Source organism: Rhineura floridana, chromosome 7 (assembly GCF_030035675.1).
Source record: "Rhineura floridana isolate rRhiFlo1 chromosome 7, rRhiFlo1.hap2, whole genome shotgun sequence".
NCBI classification, from domain to species: domain Eukaryota; kingdom Metazoa; phylum Chordata; class Lepidosauria; order Squamata; family Rhineuridae; genus Rhineura; species Rhineura floridana.
The window spans coordinates 64,303,201-64,329,506 of NC_084486.1; the positions used below are offsets into that span (position 1 = coordinate 64,303,201).

General features: G+C 42.6%; 1 protein-coding gene across 7 annotated transcripts in view; it reads right to left on the bottom strand.

The window, feature by feature from the left end:
- Positions 1-1,142: 1,142 nt before the first annotated feature.
- LOC133389001 (disintegrin and metalloproteinase domain-containing protein 9-like) overlaps positions 1,143-26,306 on the bottom strand; it is a 59,133-nt gene continuing 33,969 nt past the window's right edge. For 6 of the 7 annotated variants that reach the window (XM_061635755.1, XM_061635758.1, XM_061635760.1 and 3 more), the window contains 11 exons: positions 18,831-18,890; positions 14,655-14,744; positions 13,451-13,646; positions 13,249-13,354; positions 11,820-11,994; positions 10,834-10,914; positions 9,246-9,351; positions 8,983-9,115; positions 6,460-6,538; positions 5,806-5,858; positions 1,143-4,893 (listed from right to left, as the gene is read on the bottom strand). In XM_061635755.1, coding sequence (XP_061491739.1) covers positions 4,779-4,893; positions 5,806-5,858; positions 6,460-6,538; positions 8,983-9,115; positions 9,246-9,351; positions 10,834-10,914; positions 11,820-11,994; positions 13,249-13,354; positions 13,451-13,646; positions 14,655-14,744; positions 18,831-18,890 — 1,194 coding nt within the window. In that variant the 3' untranslated portion in view covers positions 1,143-4,778. The remainder of the gene's footprint in view (positions 4,894-5,805; positions 5,859-6,459; positions 6,539-8,982; positions 9,116-9,245; positions 9,352-10,833; positions 10,915-11,819; positions 11,995-13,248; positions 13,355-13,450; positions 13,647-14,654; positions 14,745-18,830; positions 18,891-26,306) is intronic. The other variant, XM_061635759.1, reaches the window with a different exon arrangement.

The following is a 26,306-nucleotide window of genomic DNA, read 5'->3' on the forward strand; positions in this document are numbered from 1 at the left end:
TCAGCTGGGGCCTGTTTCTTGTTTAATCTCATTGATATCACTTGCTCAGACTTTGCGTTGTAACTCCTAATTGGTTTTGCTACATCACTTCTCACTATTAAAGCAACCCTGTTTCTTCTTGATTTCTCATTTCCTGCATAAAATATTTTGTAGTTGCCTGATTCAAAATGTCCCATTCCCGTCCATTTTAATTCACTCACGCCAAGTATCGTAATGTTGATATGTTCCATTTCTTGCTTGACAATTTCTAACTTTCCCTGGTTCATGCTTCTCACATTCCATGTTCCTATTGTGTGCGTCGTACAACTCCAGACTCTCTTTTCACATCTGTGTGCATCAGCCTCTGGGCTTCCTTTCAGGTTTGACCCAGCTGCAGTCACAGCGCTACTCGTACTTGTCCTTTGTTCTTCCCCAGTAGCTCGGTGAGTGCCTTCTGACCTGGGGGTCTCATCTTCCAGTACTATCTCTTGTTGCATTTTGGATACTCTGTTCATAAGGTTTTCATGGTAAGAGGTATTCAGAGGTGGTTTGCTTTTGCCTTCCTCTGAGTTTGGATGCATTTTAGTCTGGTGTCTCAGCTTTGACCATTCCGCATTGGGTGCCCCTGCTAGGAGTCTAGTCCCCTGATGGCATTGCTCTCAGCTTCTTCAGCACTCTCAAACCTCCTCACCACATTAAGGTGTGCATCCTAAAGGGGGACATATATAGACTCATAGGGTCTCAATTGGCAGTGACTGACCAGAAATGAAATCTTGGGGTCATCGTGGATAGCTCGATGAAGATGTTGACCCAGTGTGCAGCGGCTGTGAAAAAGGTAAATTCCATGCTAGGGATCATTAGAAAAGGTATTCTTCAGACTAGACATTCGTAGGATGGTGCTGTAAGTTGTTTTTTATGAAAGTGTATTGTTCTATTATACAAAAACAAATAACGTGTTAATGATTCCTAAAGAGTTGTTAGTGTTAATATATTACCAGCTTACAATAAAAATATCTGCAATTTACATAGTAAGATATTTTATTTTTTCCAAAATAGTTAACAAGGTTTGCCATCCAAATATGACTATGTAAAGTAACAGATTTTTATACCAGCATTCCATAGTGATTTGTGCAAAATTGCAGATAAAATTGTTATATATTAGAAAATTTAGTGGTACAAAAAGGAAGTTTGATTTCTGTTGGAGTTTCAGATTCCTTTGTTCCTTTAGTCTCAGAAAAGTGAGCTAAACTGTGGATGTGGAATTTCCCAGACTATATAAACATTAAAATTGTGTGTTCCTGTTTAAAAAATGTCCTTTATGTGCAACACCATACTACTACCTTTTCTTTCTGAACACAAAACTAAAGTGAACATTAAAATTTTGCCAAAACTTTGAAGATATCTTTGTGTAGGGCGCTTTGATGGAAATTGTTTTGTGGAATTGGTACTACTCATGCATGTATGATGTCATTGTCATCAAAATACCCAAACTTTTAAACATTTAATCTGAATTTCTCCCTACCATGGAAAATCTGAAAGGAAAAAAATAACTTGCAATCAGTCACTGCTGATACGAAAGCTTATTAGAGTATGGGGAGGGGGGAAAGTGGTCAATTTGTCACGTATAGTGGGTGGTCTCTAATGCCACACTCATGCTCCTGTTTGCTTCTCACCTAACTACTTTGTTTCTGGTAACCCCAATTCCAAATTTAAGACACCTATTTTCACTGGTTGCTGCACCCAAATTTCAGCAGCCCAGATTGGGGGAGCTGTTCTTTCAAGTGCTCCACACAGTAAATGTGGGAGATTACCTCAGAGACTGTAATTACAGTACATACATACAGTACATACTACTAATAATGATGGGCTTCTGGAAGACCTTTAACATAAATTTGGTATTTCATTCTTCCTATGTTTTTGGGGTGGGTGAAGGAATGTGGAATTGTGCTAAGGTTTTTGGATATTGCCTCCCACCCGACCCTGTCAAACCAAACAACAGATTGCTATAGCTAAATATCACTCTCTTACTCAAGTCCTCAATATTAATTTTGCTTTTTAAAACCCAAATGGAAATAGATATGCTTCCCCCTGCTGCAAAACCCTCCTTTTAGCCTAATGTGAAACATGATCACTAAGGACTAGTAATGTTTGCAATTGCACACTTGTGGTAGGTAACTTTTTTTTAAAAAAAAATGGGTGCAAGTATCTCTGTGTGCACCATGCCAAGAACAGAAAAAGGCAAGGGAAGCCAGGAGGAGTGATTTATTTATTTATTTATTTAATTCAATTTTTATACCGCCCATAGCAAGGCTCTACAAAAACAAAACAGCCCAGGCACATTTCTGCAAGTGGTGGAGTAGCAACAAATATTCACAACTGGAAGAGCAGAACATGTGGAAGCTTAACGTGCACACAGAAAAAAATGGATCTGAATGATCCGCTTGTGATACAAAGTACCCATCTGAAAGCATCTGAAGATTCTGGCATAGAGCAGGCCAATGCAAATTGTGACTCAGCAAAGCCCACCAGCTATCTGTGATGGCCAACCAGAGGCTTGATAAATCTCCTTTATTTGCTGTCTTCCTGAGACTAACCAACACGGGGTGGGGGTGCTGTGTTAAGCATCAGGTAGTAGGCTACATCCCATAGCTGGTGGGTCACATGTTATGCAAGCCTGGATTATAGACTAAAGTGCTTAGGTAAAATGCACACATTCTAAAACATATGTGGGAAGATCTGTATATCTCTCTGAGTCATTTTTTAAGTGTAGCAGTACCTATTTTTTGGAACTCCCTGCCTATTAGCATTTAGCAGGTATCTTACTATTTTAGATGCCTGCTATTTTAGCAAGCCTATCTGGAAATATAATTTAGTTATATATTACTTGTTTTTAAATTCTGCTGATTTTATGTGTATATAATTGATATTTTATTGTTTTATGTACACTACCTAGAATTCTTCATTAAGCAGTTTCTAAAATTTCTTAAAATAAAATGGAACAAACATTTTTTCATTTGTGAATTTACAAAACATATCTCATTCATAAACATTTATCCAAGCACCAGTTATAACTAGACATGATTCTGGTATTTCATTTAAAGAGGACGTAATATAGTGAGGATGCAAAACAAAGTTAATCAAAGTCAATCAATTTTTTGCCAAACTTGCCTTGAAGAGTGCTACAAATATAGCAATTTTTAAAGTTTAATGAATATCGAATCCTCTGAATAGTCCAGGCCTTATGATCCTTCAATGTTATAAGGTTGCATGCTGAAATGTTATATTTTGTCAAATGCAACAAAGGCTGCAATCCTATATATACTTGCCTGGGAATAAGCCCACTGAATATAGCGGACTTCTGAGCAAATATATGTAGGCTTGTCCTAGTAGAGTGAAAGCAGTGAAGTCCTTTATTCAAATAAATACCCTTATAAATAATTTATTGATTCTAAAGATAACACATTCACAGTAGTCAAATTGTACATTCCTTCACTGCCAAAATAAAACATTATGGAAAGGCTGTAAATAGGTATGATTTTGGCTGTCACATAGTACAATATTGTAACCAAGATCTGAACTCCTATATAGTAAAAGTAAATAAGGACCATGTGTAGTCCACCCCCCCCCCCGGTTTACAATACAGAAATGGAAGGCCGGATCCTCCATCTATAAGTGTGTTGCCTATGTCAGGGTAAAAAGGCATATTTAAAAACCCATTTATTTTGGAACTTAACTGTGAGCTTGAATACCAATTACTTGCTGAAGAACAAACTGGGTTGGAATCAGTCCCTTTCCTCAGCCAGATTGATATTGACATTGCCAACCATGTGAGTGATGCACACAGGATGTATAAAAATACCCCACTCCCAAGATTTTTCATTGTAGGCTCCACTTACATGCAGTTCCCTTTTGTTTGTATGCTCCCAGTTCAAAAGAACCATCAATCCACAGGTGGCTGCTTCCTTGGGTTGACCACCCCTTACTGAATTGGAGCAATGTAAGAAACTGCTATATTAGCACATTGGAAAAGTGTTAATATAACCACTGCCTTTTAAAAGTAGGCCTTTCTCCTCCTTCATTTATATTTAATTCACATTTTTTGTTTATATTTAGAGCAGCAGCTGAATGTTAAGGAACAATTCACAGCAGGCTGTGGAACAAACTATACGTAATGCTAAATGCATCATTAGAAATCAGATATATGTATGTAGATGTATGTATGTGCATGTGGAGGAGTGATTTTCAGCAACATTGCAGCATAGGGGAGGTTTAACCCTTCATTCCTCCACTATGATCCTGATGAAAATAGCCCCTCCCTGCTATTAGGGTGAAAGTTCCCATTGACACCAATGGGACCTTTTTTCCTACAACATTAATATCTATGTCTTGGGTGGGTGTTATTTTAATCAGGATCACCCCTTTTAATGTGCTACGATTCCAATGCAAATCATCCCGTGCCTTCTATTAAATTAAAAATGGTATTAAATTTTGATAACCTGACATGATTTCTAATTATGCATTTAGCGTTATATGCTGTTTGGCCCTGTGTTGGATGTATATATATCTGACATGGCTAACAGGACTAATAAACAGCATTCTGTGGTCTAATAATTAAGGCAGTCTTAACCTATCTACTGATTTAGAAAAAATATCCCCCTTATTCTTTAGTTATTGTTTTATCAGCCTTATAGCAATGAAAATGAGGTCTTCACTTGTATAGTAATAAAAATAATACTTTCAAAAATATGTAACAGGTTTAGCACTGGCACATTTCTTCCTAGTATGCTCAAGGTGTCCTTCTAAATCCCTTGAGAATTCCTCAAGGATGCAGTTGAGAAAACAGGTCTTGGTGGGATTGGTGGTCGTAAAGGAGGTCTTGGTGGAGGTGGCCCAAGGTTGGTTTGTATTGGTGGCCTAAAAGAAATAAAAAACAGTATTAGTTGTGTCCATCTGGTTGCATATTTCAGAAGTTGGCCAACATGGAGAGACCTCCTAGAAATGTACTTACTTACTGGTTACTGATTTATTTCAGTGGAATGTACTTCTAAGAAATATGCTATCAATTGAGATTTAGGCTGCAGTCCTAAGAGAGGGAGCATTCTACCTTAGCTCCAAGGCCTGCACTAAAAGAGGCCCTAAGGATGCAGTCCTATACCAACTTACCTGGGAGTAAGTCCCATTGAACTAAGGGGGGCATACATCTGAGTACACATGCCTACACTTGCATTGTAAAAGCCATTTCTAAATCGCCTAAAAACACAGCATAATGTGTTAGTTGTGTGAAGCACAGCAAAAGCTCTGAGGTGTTGTTATGTGCAGTTCTCAGCAATCAAGGCCCATAAATAAAGGTTTCCAGGGAAAATCCCTGAAAAAATATATCTTTAGCACAGCCACTACTTGCATTCCTAGATGGTTATTAAGCAGCACAGTAATGCTTCTATCCATATCCCTTTTGTTTGTGGTTTAGTTAATGTAAAAAAAGGAGACCATTCTGACAATTATTGTTAAATAGTTCTATTGTTTTTTCTTATACAGAATGTTGATTGAAAATATCTAAACAGTATAATCAGTGCTTATGTAATGTTTCACAATTAATGAGGGTGGAGGAATTCCTCTGTCCAGTCGATAAATTCTCATATTTCCTTTTGGCAAAGAAAACACATTAGCTATGACTACATAGTATCCTGTGATCACCGAAGGAGAAGATGCTCTATATGTCCCTAATGCTAATGTATTCAGTGGGATTCATGAATGCTGCTGAATCTCCAGCCCTTGCTCAGTTTTAATGTTTGCCCTGATTATACTAAAAAGATTAAAAGTGCAAACCTTGGTGCAGGAAAGTGCGATATCGTAAAGATTCCAGAATTTGATGTTGCAGGCTGAAGAGAGGGAAAAAATGTATAAGAAATCATGGCTCTTACCACAACCCTGAAGTTACTTTATGTTTTCATTCTAGCAAAATACCATGCATTGTTTTAATACAACTGATCTAATGTTCTGCAAAACTAAATTTCTGAATGAAAGATCATTGGCAAATTCACAGTGAATACGGAGAGCTGGAAATACTTCATCTGCTAGAACTTCATTGCATCAGCAGTAACTCCAAAGGAGACTGTGGCCACATCCACGCCATACATTTATACCACTTTAGCTTTATATAACACCACTTTAATAGTCATGGTTTCCCGCAAAGAATTCTGGGAATTGTAGTTTAAGGGTGTTCAGAGTTATTTCCCTCAGTGAGCTAAAATTCCCAGAGTTTCCTGGGAAGAGAGATTGATTGCTAAACCACTCTGGGAACTGTAGCTCTGTGAGGGGAATAGGTGTCTCCTAACAACTCTTGGCACCCTTCACAAACTACAGTTTCCAGGATTTTTCGGCGAAACCTATGACTTAAAGTGGTATAATAGTGCTTTAAATATATAGTGCAGAGATAAATGTGGATGCAGTCATTGTGATCGAACAAAGAAACATTCTTACCCGCCTTTGATTTACTGTGTCAGGCTGCTTTGCTCCACCTGGAGTGTTATTTTGTCTTGCTTCCCGTGCATTTTTAGCCCTTAGAACATAGTTCAAACAAGTAGGTAAAAATGACATCAACACATCTATCTCTATTAAAGATTCAATTTGGTCCTGGTATCATGGATTCATGCATTATGTTTTTGCTTTTTACTTCATTTCTCAGTACCTTGCCATTTATTTCCATTGTTATTAGGTTTTTTTACAAGATAAGAGTTTCCCATTTGGGGATATACATCGTCACCTGAGTGACCCGCCAGCTAGCTATCATTCACACAGAATTGGGCTCCTAAAATAGATTCAGCCCAATTACTGCCTAAAAGGAATCATGTATCTCTATACTATAGACTCTATAGAAATATACTGGAGAGAGGGCAAAGCAATGAGCAGCTCAAATAAGTAACAGCAGCTACACTGTATTGTGCCCCATTTGAAACAAAAAAATTAATACATCAGCAAACATGTTTTTCTGTAGAAATATTTATTTATTTATTATTTATTAATTAAATTTATATACCGCCCCATAGCCGAAGCTCTCTGGGCGGTTTACAACAGGTAAATGTTGTAATGGCCATATGTCAGACTAAAGATTACACATGGAAAGGAATTTATGGTTGGTATCTGAGAGAAAGAGTAATCCAGGAGAGCAAAATCAGATCTGAGAGACATTGGGCATTCTCAGAGGATAAGAATGTAAGAAGAGTCCAGCTATATTGGCCCATCTAGTCCAACATCCTGTTCTCACAGTGGCCAACCAGATGTCTATGGGAAGCCCAGTAGCAGGATCCAAGTGCAACAGCACTCTGCCCACTTGCCAGGGCCGGTCCCAAAGGACGGCCAGGTCAGGCCCTGGCCAAGGGCCCCTGTAGCCACAGGGGCCCCCTCAATAGGGTGGGGGAGGAGTAGTGCTTCTCCACAATCAGATCGCAGGGAGGGAGCTTCTTCCATACCTGTCTCTCCTGTTTTTTACTGTTGCATGGGCTGCGTGTGCATGACTGCCATTAACCAAGATGGTGGCTGAGGCTTCCCTAAGCGGCTGACGCCTCTGCCGCCATCTTGGTTGATGGCAGTGATGCCCACACGTAGCTGCCCGCGCAGCCTCAAAAGACAGGAGAGACTGAGCCAGCGAATGGGCGGGCGGAAGAAGCTCCCTCCCTGCAAGAGACAGGCGCGTGCATACCTGCCAGGGCCCGAGGCAAGCTGGTGCCCAAGGGCCCCAGCATGTCTGGTGCCAGCCTTGCCACTTGCAATTTGCGGCAACTGGTATTCAGAGGTAGAACACAAATACTGATAGCCATATCCATGACCACATTACTGAGGACATTTGTATTGCTCTTGGGCATGCAGAGAGCTATCCTTGGACGGTTGTGGGAGATGATCAATATTACTCAGGGGATTTGGGAGGCATGTCTATCAGAACTTTTCTGAGAATAGTTATACTTCTCTTAAAACCCTGCAAAGCCAAAGGACTATTCTTCAAGTTCCTCCACATGTCCCCAGTGGAATTCAGATGTAGGCAAAGGGTAACAATTTTAAAAGCTTTAAATGTTTGAATTTAGCTTGTTAATAGTTTCAAGTGCTTTAACAGAGTACTACTAACTATAGGAAGCTGGCCTAACTTACACTGGTGTAACTTACCCTTATCCCAAACTCAATTCAGGAGCCTCTGCCGTGGGGGTGGGGGACTACTGCTGGCTATGCCCACAGGTAAGTTTGGGCCTGAGTTTTGAGAATTGGATGCTAAGTCACATGACCAAGCTGAATAGGTTTTTCAGTAGGTGTCTCTCCTTGCCCTGCCCCTTTTCGGGAACTTACAACAACATAGGTTACACAGAGTTAACTACAGCTGGCTGAGGCTCGGCTCAGCTGTCAGAGCCCCAGCTCAGCCAGGATGATGGATTTACACTGGTGTATCTCCTGCTGAGCTGGGGTGAAGGATTTATACTAGTGTGTCTTTGGCTCAGCCGGAGTGAGGGATTTACACCAGCCTAGGCCTGTCTAAGCTCTGTCTCAGTCCTGAAAGTCCAAGAACCCCAACTCCAAACTCCTTCATCTTGGTGGATAGAGAGTTTGGATTGTTTTAAGTCTAGATCACACTAGAGATCTAAATGTTTTAATTTAGCTTTTTTAAGAAAAACAAAAAAACTCATCCTGTTTTTCATAAAAACATCTAAAGTAGCGTACAAAGATTTAAAAACTGAATATGTAATATGTAATACCAATAAATACAAATATCATCTGCCTAGAAAACAATTCAAAGGCTCCTTGAAGAAGAAAGTGTTGACCTTCCCTCAGAGCACAGCATGGTGAAGGGAGCATACAAACCTCCTGACAAAAGACATTCCAAAGCACTGGGGAGGGACACAACTCATTGCCACTATTTTAGATGTGTTTTGCAGCTATCCACTGTTTTATTGCTGCCTGTCTTAAATGTGTACAGATGAGGCCAATTTCTGTTTATTATTAATCTTATTTCTTTCATACCTGCGGCGTCTTCTATGTTCTCTGAAGAGACGTCTTTTAATTGCATGCCTCTTGACAACTGCAACCGCTATTATAATTAGCACAGGCAACACAAGCAGAAAAAACACAAGCAGGCCATCACGAAGGGATGTATCTGAAGGAGGAAAAGCAATGAAAAGGACTTGTTTTGCTTTTAATTTCAGATTAGTATCATGGTGCAGCAGAAGAGAAGGTTTAACACTCCACACAACCATTTTCCCAGTCTCAACCTGCCTTGTTCTTACCTATACGTGTTGGTCCACTGTCTATGCTGCCACCATAACCAGATTTGTCACAAAAAGGAGGTGCCCATGCAGGATCACAATGGCAATTGCCTTTATTGTTACACACCTATATAAAAACAGGAACAAAATTAAGAAACTTTAATGAAAATATTTGAAGCGGTTATGGAAGTTAGGGGAGGCAATAGGCTAGGGATGGAGAAGCTGTGGCCCTAAAGATGTTGTTGGACTCCAGCTAGTCAGCACAGCCAATAATTGGAGATGATGGGAGTTGAAGTGCAAGAACATGTGGAAGGCCACAGGCTCCCCACCCCTGCATTAGGCCCATGCTTTCCATTATGTCATGACACCATGGAGGAAATATTTGTTTATTTGACACGAAAGGCACTATTTATTTATTTATTTATTTATTATTTATTAAATTTATATCCCGCCCTTCATCTATTTAAAGTTTAATCTCAAGAGATAATGTAGAAGGACAACTAAGCAGATTGTATGCAATAATTTGATGAAAATGGATTCACTCCCAGAACCCTTCCACATTTTGTTTGCACACTGTTCCTGCAGATATGTGCCCATAGAGCATGCTCAGCTCACAGCATGAGAAGGCCTCAAAAATTACAGCATGGTGCCAAAATCATATAAACAGGACAGGTTGCTGAACTGGTGAATATATATTATGAAGATGATGGCTGGATATAGACCCAGTTGCATCCTATTAACATTTGCACATCTTCACCTTATCATGAATCCCAAAATTGGAGCTCTCCAAACTCACTGGAAATATATATATTTGTGTGATAAGACAGAGGATATGAAAACTAAAACATGTTGTAATCCTTCATCATCTCTGTGCAGTATGAATAATGGTAAAAGTCTCCCGCAACAGCCATTCTTAGTTGCTATGGTGAACAACTTTCCTTGACTCTCAAGACCAGAAAAAGACAATTGAGCACAACTGTGACAAATGACAAAGATGTATGCTCTGGAAGCCATTTCTAAATGACTAGCAATGATGGTAATCCTCCAGCTTCAGATAGTGATTGGTGAAACCTTCAGCGTGCATGAAACGGCTAAAAGATACCATACACAAAATAGGTGGGATTTGGAAGGACTGTCAATTGTTGTCACCAGATGTCACTGTGTACGTACTAGGTGTGGAGAACATTTGGCCCTCCAGATGTTGCTGAATTGCAATTCCCATTATCCCTGGCCATTGGCCATGCTTGCTGGGGCTGATGGGAGTTGTATTTCAGCAACATCTGGAGAGCTAAAGGTTCCCCATTCCTGTGCTAGGGGATGGAATCTACCATCAAAACAGGATCAGAATTATGATTCTGTAAGGCAGGCTACCATCCTGATCCCAAAACTGGTCTGAGAGCCACTCTAAAAGAGCCTGAGAAAATTGATGGCAGGATGCAGGAAGTAGCTATTCATACCACATGGCTCCCATATAGCAGTTGGTTTTGGCGGCCATAGAGATTGCATGAAAATTCAGTAGTTGAAATCTTGTATACCAGGATATTTGGATATTATACAGTCTCTTACTGCGCTACCATTGGAATAATAGCATTATCTTCTTTTTACTTACTGCATGGCCATTACATTTTTTCTCTACATCACAGTTGTAACCAAGGAGGCTTGCATTCACACACCTGAAATCAACACAGGCCTGAAAAAAACATGGAGCAAGTTTAAAAATAAAGTTTGAAAACATACCACATCTTTAAAAATACAAAAATGCAATGCAGAACCGATGGTCAGGTTCAGATTTTACACTAAAGTACAAGTTTGGACAACACCTAACCATAGTTTAGAATTACTTACATAAGCGACAGTAAGCCTTGGGTTCACACCCTCCCCTCTGTTCCTCTTTTGCAACCAAGAACAGAAGATCTAAACCTTCCACTTTCAGTTTTAAACTAGCCAGAGTTCCTTTTTGTGTATGAATGTGAAGAACTGTGGGTACTTTAAATTCTGGTGAGTTCAAACAAGCTGAGATCAAATTGTTGTTTATGATGCTGACATGTTCACTAGTTAAGAGAGTTTAAACTAACCAGAATTGGGACATAATAGAGAACTCTGGAAAGTTTCCAAAAAGTAGTGGATGCTTCCAGTCTTGTTCTCTGATGTGTGCTGGGAGAAGGGAGGGGGCCTGAGGCTTGCCACAGCTTGTATACATAGCTCTAAACTATGGTTTCACATTACACCTGAACCTGCCCCATGTGTTTATAACCATCGATTTCAAATGAATGAAACTGAAACATACAGTTAAGGGACTATGTTTCTATGAATGGCTTATTATAAGGCTTGCATAAGATAAAACACAATTGCCTTTTTTCCTGGCAGGGCATCTGTGCCTTTTAAAGTGATATGGCAGGTAGTAATTGAATAATTGCAACTGCTTAATGCTGCTTGTCAGGAAATGTAGCCAAAAAAAGGGCTGGCAATACAAACTAAATACAAAAAGGCAATGCTGGAAATACAGACATAACAGACTGCATGAAAGGAATATGAATCCTATGTAGACCTATGTCATTGAGTAGGATGTTGGTAAGGTTCAAGAGACTCTCTTACTTTCCCTTCTGCACAAGCTGTGCCTTTGTGAACCAGAGCTGGATCAGGAACATCTGATCCTAGACCAAACTCAGTAGTCACACATGAAATGCCACCTTCATTCTGGATGTATAACTGGGATGGAAGATTCTGTTGACTGACAGATGTACAGTGGAGCTTGCCACACAGACTATTGCTGCAAAAAATAAAATAAAATACAAATTTAGGAAGAAAGTGGGAAATACCAAGGTAAATGTCTAAAAGCCTTTCATGTTCTTATTTTATTCATTTATTAAATTTGTTAGTGGCTTTTCTACACACATTATGCACAGTCAAAGCAACTTACAGTTAATAAAAATTTAAAAAGTAAAAGATTAAAAAATATACATAAAAAGTTAAAAACAAAACAGTACATAAGGCGGTGGAGCAACCCTTCTTAGGAAGGCTACACAACAGAAGTCCTCCAAAAGCCTTCCAAGGTTAAGAACCAAATGCATGGGAGAAGAAAAATGATTTTGCCTGGTACTTAAAGATGGATAATGATGGCACCAGGCATATTTCCCGGGGAGAGTGTTCCACAAATGGGGGGCACCACTGAGAAGGCTTATTCTCGTGTTGCCACCCTCTGCACCTCCTTTGGAGGGGGCACATGAAGAACGGCCTCCAGCGCCAAGTGCAGGGTCCATGCTGGTGCATATAGAGAGGCGGTGCTTGAGGTATGGTGATCCTGAGCCATATAAGACTTTGTAGGTCAAAAGCAGTACACTGAATTGAATTGTTCAGATATTTATACAAACATGCATGCTTTTGTTTGCTTCAGTTTTTAAGATAGTGCCAGCCACACATTTGTACACATTGGATGATGCATATTAGCAGTTTCACACAGCATAAGGAGGCCTGGGGTGCATTTACAGAGGAGGAAAGAGTGTGCGTTTCAGCTTCAGAGCAGCTATTAGATCCTGGATGGCTGATGAATCTGTGGATAAGCTGTGGCCACATATTCCTCCTTCCCTCCTTTCTTCCCATTACATGTCAGCTGCTCCAAGATCCTCTCTTGCATTACACCAGAGGTCCATGTTACATCCAAAATAGAGAACTCATGCTTAATGTCATTTAACAAATGAGAATAATAAATCAGTATCATATTCTGGTTTGCTACCTAACATTAATCCAGAGTTCCCTGGTTTTGACCTAATGGGGAACTCTGCCTTAATGCAAACCAGGATCTCTGTGCTGAAACCAATGTGTAATAGGAGGAGGGGAGGGGCAAGAGAGGAGTATGTGGCCATGGTGCTCAGCCACAGCTTCATAAACTATGGTTTATGCAGCCATTGATTATCATCCAAACATGGCCATCATGTTTAACAGGACTTAATCCATTCTAAGTGTACATTAGGATTTCAGCTTTAATGTGACTACATCATACAAATAAAACTTCATGATTACTTACGCTTGAGTACATTTAACAAATCTTCCTCCTGAAGTCCCACAGTTGCCAAACCTGTCTCCATTACTATTGGCTTTTTCAAAACAAATATTTGGCCCTTTTTTTGCTCCTATAAAAACAACAGAAACACATTCATCCATTTTCTCAGTGTGTAAGCACTTGCTGCATGTTGCATTACACAGGCCATAAACCATTTAAAACATACCTTTTCCAAAGAGGGATTCACACTGAGAATTGTAATTCTGACAAACTCCACCATAGCAATAGTCTTTCATATTGTTACATGGGTAGCCATCCATGATATACACATCATCTGGGCAGTCAGAGTATGTTCCATTACAATATTCAGGTAGGTCACAGGCATTCATTTTGGGCCTGCACTGCACTCCTGCAACTTTGAACTAGAAAACAGAATTCTATTCATTTCATTTGCTTGATCACCATAAGAAAATGTTATGATCTTAATAGACGGAAGTGACATGGGAGAAAAAGGAGAAAACCCGCCTGTAACGACAGCTTGTGAAAAGGGAGAAGAGGCAGGAACAATTCCTTATGCCCAGCTTCAACAAAAGCATCAGTTGCTAAGGCTGCCAGTTGTACTGAAGGAAAAATGACAGGAGGTTCCAACCACAATAACAAATCACACATGAAGCAGAGCTGGCCTAAGAAATTTGGCTACCTGAAGTGAAAGAAAATATGGAGCCTCCCTCCCCAGCCCAATTTCATGTCCTCAAACTAGGGATCTTGAGAATTCTGACGGAAACAGCAGCAGAAATTGCCAATGTTCACTTATTCATTTCATGTCTGGAAAGGAAATTAATCCAGTGAATGTGATCAGCATACTGCTGTTATTTCCAGTCCACAAATTTCATTTCATTTCATTTATTACATTTATATACCGCCTCACAGCCAAAATGATAATGTAATGGTACGTAACTGATGATTTCACACACACACACACACACACACACACACACACACACACACACACACACACACACACACACTTGCATTGTGTTTGCTTTGAAATGAATGGTGTGGAATAACGAGATGAACAACATAATTTTTGTCAGGAAATGAACTGCAGTGGAAACAGCACTACATGCAATCAATACAAGGTGGAACAGAAATCGATACTTTCTTATATCCCTAACTGAAATCAGCTGAACTGGTAGATGAATCTTACTTCAGCAGTGGTAACAGGTCAGCATCCTCCACCACACCTTAAAGGGCAGCAGGCTAGCTTGGGGGTGCAGGATATGCTGGGTGTCACACATAGCTCTGTTCTCCAGCATCTCATTACAGATGTTGGCCCTCTAGCATTTGCCCACTGAGTATGATGGGCTTATTTCTGAGTAACTATGCATAAGACTGTGCTGTACATGTACAGAAAAGGGAATCTGGCCTACCTGGCACTTTTCACAGCACAATCCTTCAGCACACTCTGATCCAGCTTTTAGTTTGCAGGTAGTAGCATCACAGCAAGGGTTGGCACACTCCTGTTAAGAAAATGACTTCAGTTGGGCATTCAGTGCCAAACTATCAAAATCAACTTATGTTAGTAAGACTCAGCCTAAGATCAATACTTTAATTAGTGTCAAACGTTTATTGCACTGTAGCCATAGGCCATTGCATAGCATACAAAATATCACAATCATTACAATAACATATCAGGTGTCAAAGGATTAAATTTCAGGAATCAGGTGTTTGTTTTGTAGTTTTAACATACTGAGCTCTAATATGTTTTGCGGCAAGATCAAAATTTGTAACCGCTATTGTAATCTCTTTGTGGTTGTCTGCCAGCAAATCTGTGATTAAAATATCAGGTAAAAGGCGCTCTCTAGGCTTTATAAAAATCTCTAAAAATTTCCTTCTCGGATTTAAATAAAATGGACAATTTAATATATAATGTACAAGATCTTCGACCTCCTTACAACCACAAATACAGAAACGTTGCCCCCTCAGGATCCCCTTATATCTGCCCTCTAGGACAGTAGGCATTGACTGAAACCTAATTTCCGTAAAGGCTTTACGCTTCAACGGGTTTTGTAAGGTAGTAAAATATGCAGCTGTATGAAAATTAGGTTTAAAAAGGGGAAACCATCTCGAATACGGGGATGACACAATATATAACCTGTCTTGAGTCTCATCAAAGTTAAAAACCCAATTGCAAAGTTCGGTCGGCGTAAAAATTTTAAGATCACACGAGGAGAGCTTATAATAAACAATTATTGTTTTTGTTGTTTTTGCCCAACCCCCTTTTTGTAATTGTGCATGCCAACAGTCTTTGACAATTGAGTGGTCGCCCAAAAGTAGTATTTTCCTCCAAAATTGCAAAATTGCTAAGACGATTTTAGTCCTCAAGGAATGGATTCCCATTTCCATCCTTACATAAGCTGAGGGCGTACCTTTCGGGAGGCCCAGCATTTGTTTCAGGAATACATTTTGAATGGATTCTATAGAAGGCTTTAGCAAATGGCCCCATATTTCTGCTCCATAAAGTAATTTTGTCAATGCTTTAGCTTTATAGACTTTTATCATTGGCGCAATTTGCTGTCCTCCTCTGGTGTAAATTTTTTTTTTTAATTGACCTAATATTCTAGCACTGGCTAGTTTTATTCTAATTGTGGTTTCCAGGTGAGAGTTGACGAAAAGGTTATCCCAAGATATTTAAAGGACTGGACTTGTTCCAAACGGATTCCATCCAGTGTCCAGACACTTTTGGTCTTCCTGTATTTTCCGCAAATCATGATTTTTGATTTTGCATGGTTTATCTGGAGATGTTGACTTACACAAAAATCTTCTAACCTTGCTAACATTCTTTTTAGTCCTATTTTATTTAGGGCAAAAAGTACTAAGTCGTCCGCGTATAATAAAACTGAATTTTTTTTTTCCTTTTATAGAAGGTGGGGAAAAATTTAAAGAAGAAAGGGCCGGGACTATATCATTAATAAAATAATTAAAAAGAAAAGGAGCCAATAAGTACCCTTGTTTCACCCCTTTCCCAGTGAAAATATTTGCTGACAGGGCACCATTTCTCCCTAACCGTACCCTTACCGTGTTAGCGTGATATAAAGATTTGATAAGCCAAAACAAACGCCTGTCAATATTTGATTTTTCTAGTTTGTCCCATAGCAACTCCCTGTCTACCGAATCAAAAGCCGCTGCAAAATCAATAAATGCAATATACAGCGATGGAATTACTCTTTTTACAGCATTATTTATAAGATGGTGTAGAATATATATTTGTTCCATCGTACTTCTTCCTTTTCTAAAACCCACTTGTTCTTGATATATAATTGAATGCTTTATTTCCCATTCTACCAGTTTGTTTAACAAAAATCTCCCATATAATTTCGCAGTAATGTCAATTAGGCTGATAGGCCTGTAATTACTGGGATCAGCTGGGTCTCCTTTCTTGAACATAGGAACTATAATACTGGAGCGCCACCCTTGTGGGAAGTCACCCGTATTATTAATATGTGTAAAAAGGGCGGCTAATATAGGGCTCCACCATGTCCTATCCATCATAAAAAGCTCAGGGGGTAACATATCTTCCCCTGGAGCTTTATTCGATTGGAGGGTCATAATCAGGTCTTCAATTTTGGCACTTGTGACCGGAGGCCATTGAGGTATATCTATACAAGGTTCTAACCGCCCGGGCATAGTTAGAGATGACGCGCCAAATATAAAGTTAAAATGGGCAACCCAGGTTTCTGGCAATATCGGGGGGATAGATATTACTTTGTCCCGTACAAAGCCTCTCTGTACCAGGTTCCAGAAATCTGTATCCTTTCGATGTGCAATGGCCTGGTCAAGTTCTCTCCAATTGTCAGCAGAAAACTTTAATTTCTTTTCTTTTAGGAGGGTTTTATACGCCCTCTTTAGAACAAGTAAGTCCTGTACAGCTACACTTGATGGAGATTTACGTACGATTCTAATTTGTGCCGACATTTCTTTCTTTTTAGCTCTGCACTCTCCATCGTACCATGATTTCGCCTCCCTGGTCTCTTTTTTGGGAATAGCCGATGACACATAGTTTTTAAGGGATGTTGCTACTTGATCGTATATGCTCAGGATATCTTCAGGGTTGGAAATCGCCCTAGAATGGAGGGATATTAAAGGGCTCGATTCTAATGCGTGCTTTACTGATGCCGCAATGTTTATTGACCATTTAATGTGTCTGTTAGTCGAGAGGTTATCCAGGATAGGGTTAAACGTGCTCGGGCAAAGTGATGAGTGTGAGGTCATTATGTTTATATTTAGAGGAAGGTGATCACTATCAGGTCTATTTATTACCTCCATCCCTCTTACTATAGGAATTAAAGAGGAGGAACCTAGAAAATAATCGAGCACACTCATACCTCTACCTGATATAAACGTATAAAATCCTTGAGATTGGTCTAAATAAGTCCCATTTAAGCAAACTAATTGTTGGGTAAGCAATAAATGAAATAAAGATTTCCCATTTTGGTTTATCAGCTTATCTCTTGATGTTCTTGGTAAAATTGGGTACTCTTCAAGGGAGACCCCCACTAACTCATCTATATTCGGGTAATTCATCCCTAACCTTGCATTAAAATCGCCACAAATTAATAATGGGTGGAGCGGATAGTCCTGCGCTAACTTTCCTATGTAGAGTTCTACTGATGACCAGATACAAGTACGCCTCTGTGCAGAAGAGGGAGCAATATAAACATTCAAACATATAAAAGGTACAGAATTTCTACAGGAAATTATTAGGTCCTGGCAAAAGTCTGGAGGAATTTCACTAGGGGTTGTCAACGTCACCTCCAACGCAGTGGATATTAATATTGCCAGACCGCCGCTATTACGGCCCCTCACTGCATACTTCGAAGCAAGAGTAGCCCATATTTTAAAACCTTGCAAGGTAAGTAAGTCCACCTCCATGATCCATGTCTCTTGTAAGCAAAGAATGTCAAAAGATTGGAGGAAATTTATAAAGTCTAAATCAATTACTTTGTTTTTCCAACCAGCTATGTTCCAAGAGAGACATGATAGATCCGATTGATTGGGATTAGAGAGCTTCCTGTAAGAGGTAGATCTAGATGTTTCCCTTGTTATATCAGATAGTGAAATGTGAGTAAAGTATTTTGAAATGTATTTCTAAATGTCTTACTTTTCAATTTAATCTTGGATTTGTAAAGCATATCCTTTCTTACTGTACATGGGAAAGTATACATTTTATAAATGCCAGCAAAAAGTCCCAACAGATCATGATCCCTTTCTTCCTGATGGGATTACTGAAGTTTTCACCTTATTTATTTATTTATTTATTATTTAATTTGTATCCCACCCTTCTTCCCAGCAGCAGCCCAGGGCGCTAAAAACACTTTAAAACTTCATAAAAACAGATTTTAAAATACACTAAAACAAAACAGTGTTAAAAACATTTTTTTAAAAAAACAACTTAAAAAAAAGGGTTAAAACATTATTAAAAAACATATTAAGCAATTCTAACACAGACGCAGACTGGGATATTTCTCAACCTAAAAGGCTTGTTGAAAGAGGAAAGTCTTCAAAAGGCACCTAAATGACAGCAGAGATGAGACATTTGGTCTTACCGTGAAATCGGTCTTCTCTGCGCATGTCGAAGATGATATCAGGTGGGTAATTAGCTCCACCTAGTGGTTGAAGGCAAAAGAGTACTGCTGACGTTTTACTGTAGATTCGTTTCTAGTCTGTGCCTGCTCCGTGCTCAGTTTTCGATGACAAGCCCATACGAATAAGGCCAATAAACGCCACAAATAAGACAAAACAACAGTACTCATACACTCTCTGCTGAAGGTCAATAGTACTTGCAAAGGCAGCCCAGCCCTCATAGGGACTGGCCCTGATATCATCTTTGACATGCACAGAGAAGACCGATTTCACGGTAAGACCAAATGTCTCTTCTCCTGTGCATGTAAAGATGATATCAGGTGGGACATACCAAAGCTGACCCATGTAGGGTGGGAATACTGCTGGGCTGTGGCGACTATTGATCTGTGAGGACGTGCTGTAGCACCCTCCTCCTGAAGGCTGCCTCAGCTGAAGCATAGGAGTCTATTTTATAATGTTTAATGAACGTATTGGGAGTGGACCATGTAGCCGCCCTACAAATTTCTGCTAGAGGGGCATTATGGGAAAAGGCTGCTGATGTGGCCGCTGCCCTGGTAGAGTGAGCTACTATTCTGGCAGGATGGGCTAATCGTAGAGAGGCATATGCCAATGATATGCACGCCTTGATCCACCTGGCCAGCATGGACGTGGTCACCTTATTCCCTAGGGATGTAGGGTGAAAAGAGACAAACAAATTATCTGTTTTCCAAATTGGCTTAGTCTTGGAAATATAAACCTTAAGGGCTCTTCTCACGTCAAGAGAATGCCAGGCTTTCTCTAAAGGGTGGACCGGATTCGGACAGAAGGATGGCAATACCAGCTCTTGTTGGCAATGGAAGGTAGACAACACCTTGGGACGAAAGGAAGGGACAGTACGTAGGACTACTCTATCCTTATGAAATATACAAAAAATTTTATGGACAGACAGGGCATTCAACTCAGACACTCTACGGGCCGAAGTAATGGCCACCAGAAACAAGACCTTAAAGGACAGAAGACGGAGGGAAACTTGGCTCAGAGGTTCAAATGGAGGTTTTTGAAGGGCTGACAAAACTTTATGTAGATCCCAAGTTGGGTAGCGGTGCACCGTAGGTGGCGCTGTCAGCGTTGCTCCCCTGAGGAAACGTTTGACGAAAGGGTGAGAGCTGATTGGATTATCCAGGGATCTGGAGAGAATTGCCAATAAGGCTGAAACTTGGCGCCTCAGGGTGTTAGGTCTGAGACCTAAAGATAAGCCGTCTTGCAGAAAAGACAGGATCTGGTTGACCCCTGCTTTCCGAGGAAGAAGCCCTCTCTTCCGTGACCAGCATGAGAAGGCCTTCCATGTGCTTTCGTATATTCTGAGTGTGGATGGGCGTCTAGAAGCCATCATGGTTTCCAAAACTTGGGGAGAGATGCCTTTTTTCAAGAGTCTCTTCTGTTCAAGTTCCATACATGAAGCGCCCACCACTCTGGGTCTGGGTGCCGGAGCTGTCCCTGAGATAGTAGGTCCCGTCGCACTGGAATCTTCCATGGTGGTTCCATCGATAGGTCGAGTAGGTCTGGAAACCAAGGTCTCCTTGGCCACCAGGGAGCCACCAATAGAACCGCTGATCTCTCGGCACGCAGTTTTTTTATCACCCTGGGAATAACTGGAATCGGAGGAAAGGCATATAGTCTGCCCGGAGGCCACCGGGAAGTTAAAGCATCTATCCCCTCCGCGCCTGGTGTCACATGCTGTCAGGCCCAGGATGTGACTCAGGAACCAGACCAACGGCTGTAGTTAATTCGTGTTTTATTAGGGTAATGTCCAAACAAAGACTGCATTTTCTCATGAAGCAATACAGGGATACAGGTCCTGCGGCATTGGGAGAAAGTTGACAGAGCAAGGGACTTCTTCCCGCCTGTTCTTTAAGAAGGGGCCAAACGGGCGCGCAATCTTTCGCTCCTCCTTAACTGCCCCTCAGGTACTGCCCGCCTTCCCCCCCTTCTCTCCTGTCTTTTCAGCTGTCTGCGTGTGCGCGGTGAGGGGGGAAGCATCACCCCCTCCTCTTCTGAAGTTTCCGATTCCAGGATGGGGGATAGGGGAGGGGCTGATGGTAAACTGCCTCCCCGCTTTTCGGCTGTGAGCAGCCCTCCCTCTTTCCCCTCTTGCTCTGAGCCTGAAAGAGGGGGAGGCGTGAGAATGTCCAGGGAGGGCTCAGGCTCCCCGTCGCTAAGCGACCTTATCACTGGCAGTTCCTCTGTTTCGTCTTCGCTCCAAAGGGGGGAAGTTCCTCCCCCTTCCCTCTGCCATCCATCCGAATACTCTTCTCCCAACTCTCCGGGATCCAGCTCCCCGGGATTGGGACCCCAGCTCTGCCTTCCGACACCATCCCCCCTCCCAGGCTGTGCCCCCCTCCCCTTGTCTGGCTTGGGACAGTGGGGAAAACGTTGATGGAAAAGTTTTACCAATTCTGGAGCATGCACATCAGCTGCATCTTCCCATGATCTGTCAGCCACCCCATAGCCTTTCCAGTGAGACAAGTACTGCAGCTTGTGGCGTCTGATCCTGGAATCTAAGATCTCCTCAACTTCAAACTCAAGCTGCTCATTTACCAGGAGTGGAGCTCCGGGAGGTTCCTCCGGCCATAACTCACTGGGAGGGGCGGCTTTCGTTAAGAGGGATCGATGGAACACAGGATGTATTTTAAACGTGTCAGGCAGCTTCAGTCGGTACGCCACGGGATTGATTTGAGTTTCTATTTCGAAAGGACCCACCCTCTTGTCTTGTAATTTTCTACATTTGCCCAGCATCTGGAGGAAGCGGGTGGACAGCCATACCTGGTCTCCCGGTTGAAGGGGGGGGCCCTCCTTCCTGTGCAGGTCAGCAACTCGCTTGTACTCCGTTTTGGCTTCGTTTAACTGCTGTTTCAGTGTCTGTTGCGCCGCTTGCAATTCCTTAAGGAAGTTCTCAGCTGCCGGTACCAGCATTCCTTCTGAGCTGCTTGGAAAGACTTTAGGATGGAATCCATAATTAGCGAAGAACGGGGTTTGTTGAGTGCTGGAGTGCAGAGAATTGTTGTAGGCGAACTCTGCAAAATGCAAATATGATACCCAGTCAGTCTGTTGATAGGACACATAACTTCGTAAATATCTTTCCAAAATGGCGTTCAAGCGTTCCGTCTGCCCATCTGTCTGGGGGTGATGGGCGGAGGAGAGTTTTAATTCCGTCTGCAACTGTTTCCACATTGCTCTCCAAAATTTGGCTGTGAACTGAGTTCCTCGGTCTGAGACTACGCTGTTTGGCAATCCATGCAGCCGGTAGACTTCTTTTATGAATAACTTGGCCGTTTCTTTAGCCTCTAAGGCCCCTGCACAAGGAAGAAAGTGTGCCATTTTGGTAAGTAGATCCACCACTACTAAGATGGCTGTCATTCCTTGGGACTTGGGTAGATCAGTTATAAAATCCATGGAGAGGTCCTTCCAGGGTTCGTGTGGGACAGGCAACGGTTGTAACAGTCCTGCTGGTGTCCCTGTTTGTGTTTTTGTCCGCAGACAGACAGAGCAGGACTTTACATAACTCTCAATATCCCGACGCATTTTAGGCCACCAGAAGTCCTTGGCCACGTTCTGAATGGTCTTGTAAATCCCAGAGTGTCCCGCTGTGATGGAATCATGACACTGGCGTAGGATTCTGAGCCTTAATTCCCCTTCTGGCACATATCTGGCGGTTTTGAACCATAACAGTCCATTTCTCCAGTGAAAGGTTACTTCTGAGTCTTGACCTTGTCCCGTCTCCTGCTGATATTTTAGCATGTCTGCATCTTCTTGTTGTGCCTTTTTGAGTTCCTCTTGCCATGAAGGCTGGCATACTCCCAACGTTAATTTCTCTGGCGGGATTACGTACTGAGGCTGGTCCTCGGATTCACTTTCTTTGTATTGTGGCTGTCTGGATAAGGCATCCGCTCTCTGGTTTTTGGCTTGGGCATGGTAAGTAATATGGAAGTTAAACCTAGTGAAGAACTGGGACCATCTTATCTGTCTCTGGTTCAGCTTTCTGGCGGTTTGGAGGCTTTCAAGATTCTTGTGGTCGGAGCGCACTTCAATTCGATGAGAGGTCCCCTCTAGGTATTGTCTCCAGTTTTCAAAAGAGTCCTTGATGGCCAGCAGCTCCTTCTCCCAAACTGTGTAGTTCTTCTCTGCAGGCTTTAACTTCCGAGAGAAGTACGCACAGGGGTGCAGCTCCTTCCCTTCTTGGTCTAATTGTAGCAGGAACCCCCCGATGGCAAAATCTGAAGCATCTGCTTCCACTACGAAAGGGCGGTTCGGATCGCAAAGCGCAGAATGGGCTCAGTAGCAAACCTTCTCTTCAGCTCCTCAAAGGCCTCGGTGGCGTTCTCTGTCCATTGAAACTTCTTCTTCCCCTTAAACAGTCAGTCAGAGGAGCTGTTAATTTGGAAAACCCTGGAATGAACTTTCTGTAATAATTAGCAAACCCCAAAAACCGTTGTACATCCTTTTTGGTGACAGGTTGGCCCCAGTCCAATATGCAGCTTACTTTCCCTGGGTCCATCTCCACGCCTTCCGCTGAGATTCGATATCCAAGGAAGTCTAGAGACTTGAGGTCAAATCCACATTTCTCTAATTTAGCATACAGGTGATTTTCTCTCAGTCTCTTCAACACCGTCTTCACATGCTGGTCGTGGTCTTCCTGGTTCTTTGAGAACACCAGGATATCATCTAAGTAACAGATTACATACGTGTCCAACAAGTCTCTAAACACGTCGTTCATGAATTTTTGAAAAATTCCTGGCCTTCCACAAAGCCCGAACGGCATGACCAGGTATTCATACTGTCCGTAAGCGGTCAAGAATCCTGTTTTCCATTCATCTCCCTCCTTCATTCTGATCAGATTGTACGCTCCTCTCAAATCCAACTTCGTGAAGATTTTTGCAGAGCGCAGTCGGTCCAGCAACTCTGAGATCAGGGGCAGCGGGTAGCTGTTGGGGATGGTGATCTGGTTCAATGCGCGATAGTCGTTACAGGGTCTGAGTTCCCCCCCCTTCTTTTTCACAAACAATAGTGGCGCTCCAGCAGGGGATTGTGAGGGGCGTATGAATCCTCGCCTCAGGTTTTTATCCAGGAATTCCTTCAGGGCCTCCCTCTCATTCTCTGTGAGAGAGTAGATTCTCCCTGATGGGATGCTGGCTCCTGGCACGAGATCAATCGCACAGTCGTAAGGGCGGTGGGGGGGTAAAGTCTCTGCCTCTTTTTCATCAAACACATCTTTGAATTCTTCATACTTTGGCGGCAGGGTCACTTGCTCGATCTCTTGCACTGCCCCCGCTAAGGTGTTCTTGATTCCTTCAGGTTGACAGTTCTCCTGGCAATACTGTGAGGTGAACCACACCACCGCCTCCTTCCAACTTATTTTGGGTTCATGCTTTGCTAGCCAGGTCATTCCAGAATCACCTCAAAGTTCGAGAGATCTGACACGTATAGCGAAATGAACTCTTCGTGCCCAGGGATTTGAAGTTTCACTTCCTCCGTGGCTTGTGTCACCCCTCCTGACTTCAGGGGTCTCCAATCGATAGTCTCCACAGCTAGGGGAGCGTCCAGTTTCCACCGGGAAATTCCATGACGCTTGACTAACTTTGCATCAATAAAATTTGTGGAGGCTCCACTGTCAATTAAGGCAGTGGAATTAAACACCACTCCTCTGGAAGTTGTAATCCGAATAGGCAAGACCAACACCCCCTTTGAGGGAGGTTGGATCGTTGGGGGGCCTTTATACAACGCTGCCCCCAGTCCACCGGCCTGCACGTGGACTGGGTGTTCTAGTTTCCCGACGGCTCGGCTTTCCCCCCTTTCAGTCCACAGTCTCTGGCCACATGGCCCGGCTTTGAACAATAAAAGCATAAACGTTCCCGGCGTCGTCTTTCCTTTTCTTCTTCCGACAGTCTTGGCCTAGCCCCTCCCTGTCCCTCAGTTGCATTACCTGCCACCCCTGCAGTGGGAAGGGTCTTGTTGCGGGATGCCGAGGCTGAGTATCTCGGGACCTCCTGCTTCCTTTCCAGGCGCCTTCCTTCCATCCGGTGATCTATCTGTAGGCATAGCCGGATGAGCCCTGGTAGGTCAGCGGGGGGGGGGAGGTCCTGGCCAACTCATCCAGGATTTCAGCATTTAATCTACTCCGGTACATAAACATCAGGGCGGCGTCATTGTAACCAGTTTCCTGGGACAGAATTTTAAAAGCGTTAGTGTACTCGGAAACAGTCCCTTTAGCTTGCTTCAGAGCGCCTAGTTGCCGCGCTACTGTTTCAGCCCTTTGCGGGTCTTGAAACATCTCGGTCATCTCCTGTATAAATCCTCTGTACCTTCCTAAGACAGTATCCTTTCTCACGAGATACGGAGTCACCCATTTTGCAGCTTCTCCCTCCAGGAGGCTAATCACGAAAGCTACTTTAGCCCCATCGTCTGGAAATTCCGTGAGCCTGACATCCAGATATAACTCACATTGAGCCACGAAGGTTGCCAACTGATCACTTTGTCCCGCGTATTTTGGGGGCAATCCAATGGGAACCTTTACTACGGCAGCTGGAGGGGCTGTTCGCATCTGGTCTATCGTGGCCTTCAAGATTTGATTATCCGTCTTCAGCGCCTTGACTGCTGCTAGCAGGGCTTGAACATCCGTCTGCAAATCAGCTACCTTAGTCCTCAAGAGTTCCACTTCTTCCGTCTCAGAAGTGGGGTTCGTCCTCCCCGCTGCTCCCTTTGACATCTTGTCCCAGTCAAGTGAAGAGAGCGTTGAGGGTGATTTAGGTGGCTCTGTCAAGCTGTCAGGCCCAGGATGTGACTCAGGAACCAGACCAACGGCTGTAGTTAATTCGTGTTTTATTAGGGTAATGTCCAAACAAAGGCTGCGTTTTCTCATGAAGCAATACAGGGATACAGGTCCTGCGGCATTGGGAGAAAGTTGACAGAGCAAGGGACTTCTTCCCGCCTGTTCTTTAAGAAGGGGCCAAACGGGCGCGCAATCTTTCGCTCCTCCTTAACTGCCCCTCAGGTACTGCCCGCCTTCCCCCCCTTCTCTCCTGTCTTTTCAGCTGTCTGCGTGTGCGCGGTGAGGGGGGAAGCATCACCCCCTCCTCTTCTGAAGTTTCCGATTCCAGGATGGGGGATAGGGGAGGGGCTGATGGTAAACTGCCTCCCCGCTTTTCGGCTGTGAGCAGCCCTCCCTCTTTCCCCTCTTGCTCTGAGCCTGAAAGAGGGGGAGGCGTGAGAATGTCCAGGGAGGGCTCAGGCTCCCCGTCGCTAAGCGACCTTATCACTGGCAGTTCCTCTGTTTTGTCTTCGCTCCAAAGGGGGGAAGTTCCTCCCCCTTCCCTCTGCCATCCATCCGAATACTCTTCTCCCAACTCTCCGGGATCCAGGTCCCCGGGATTGGGACCCCAGCTCTGCCTTCCGACACATACCGG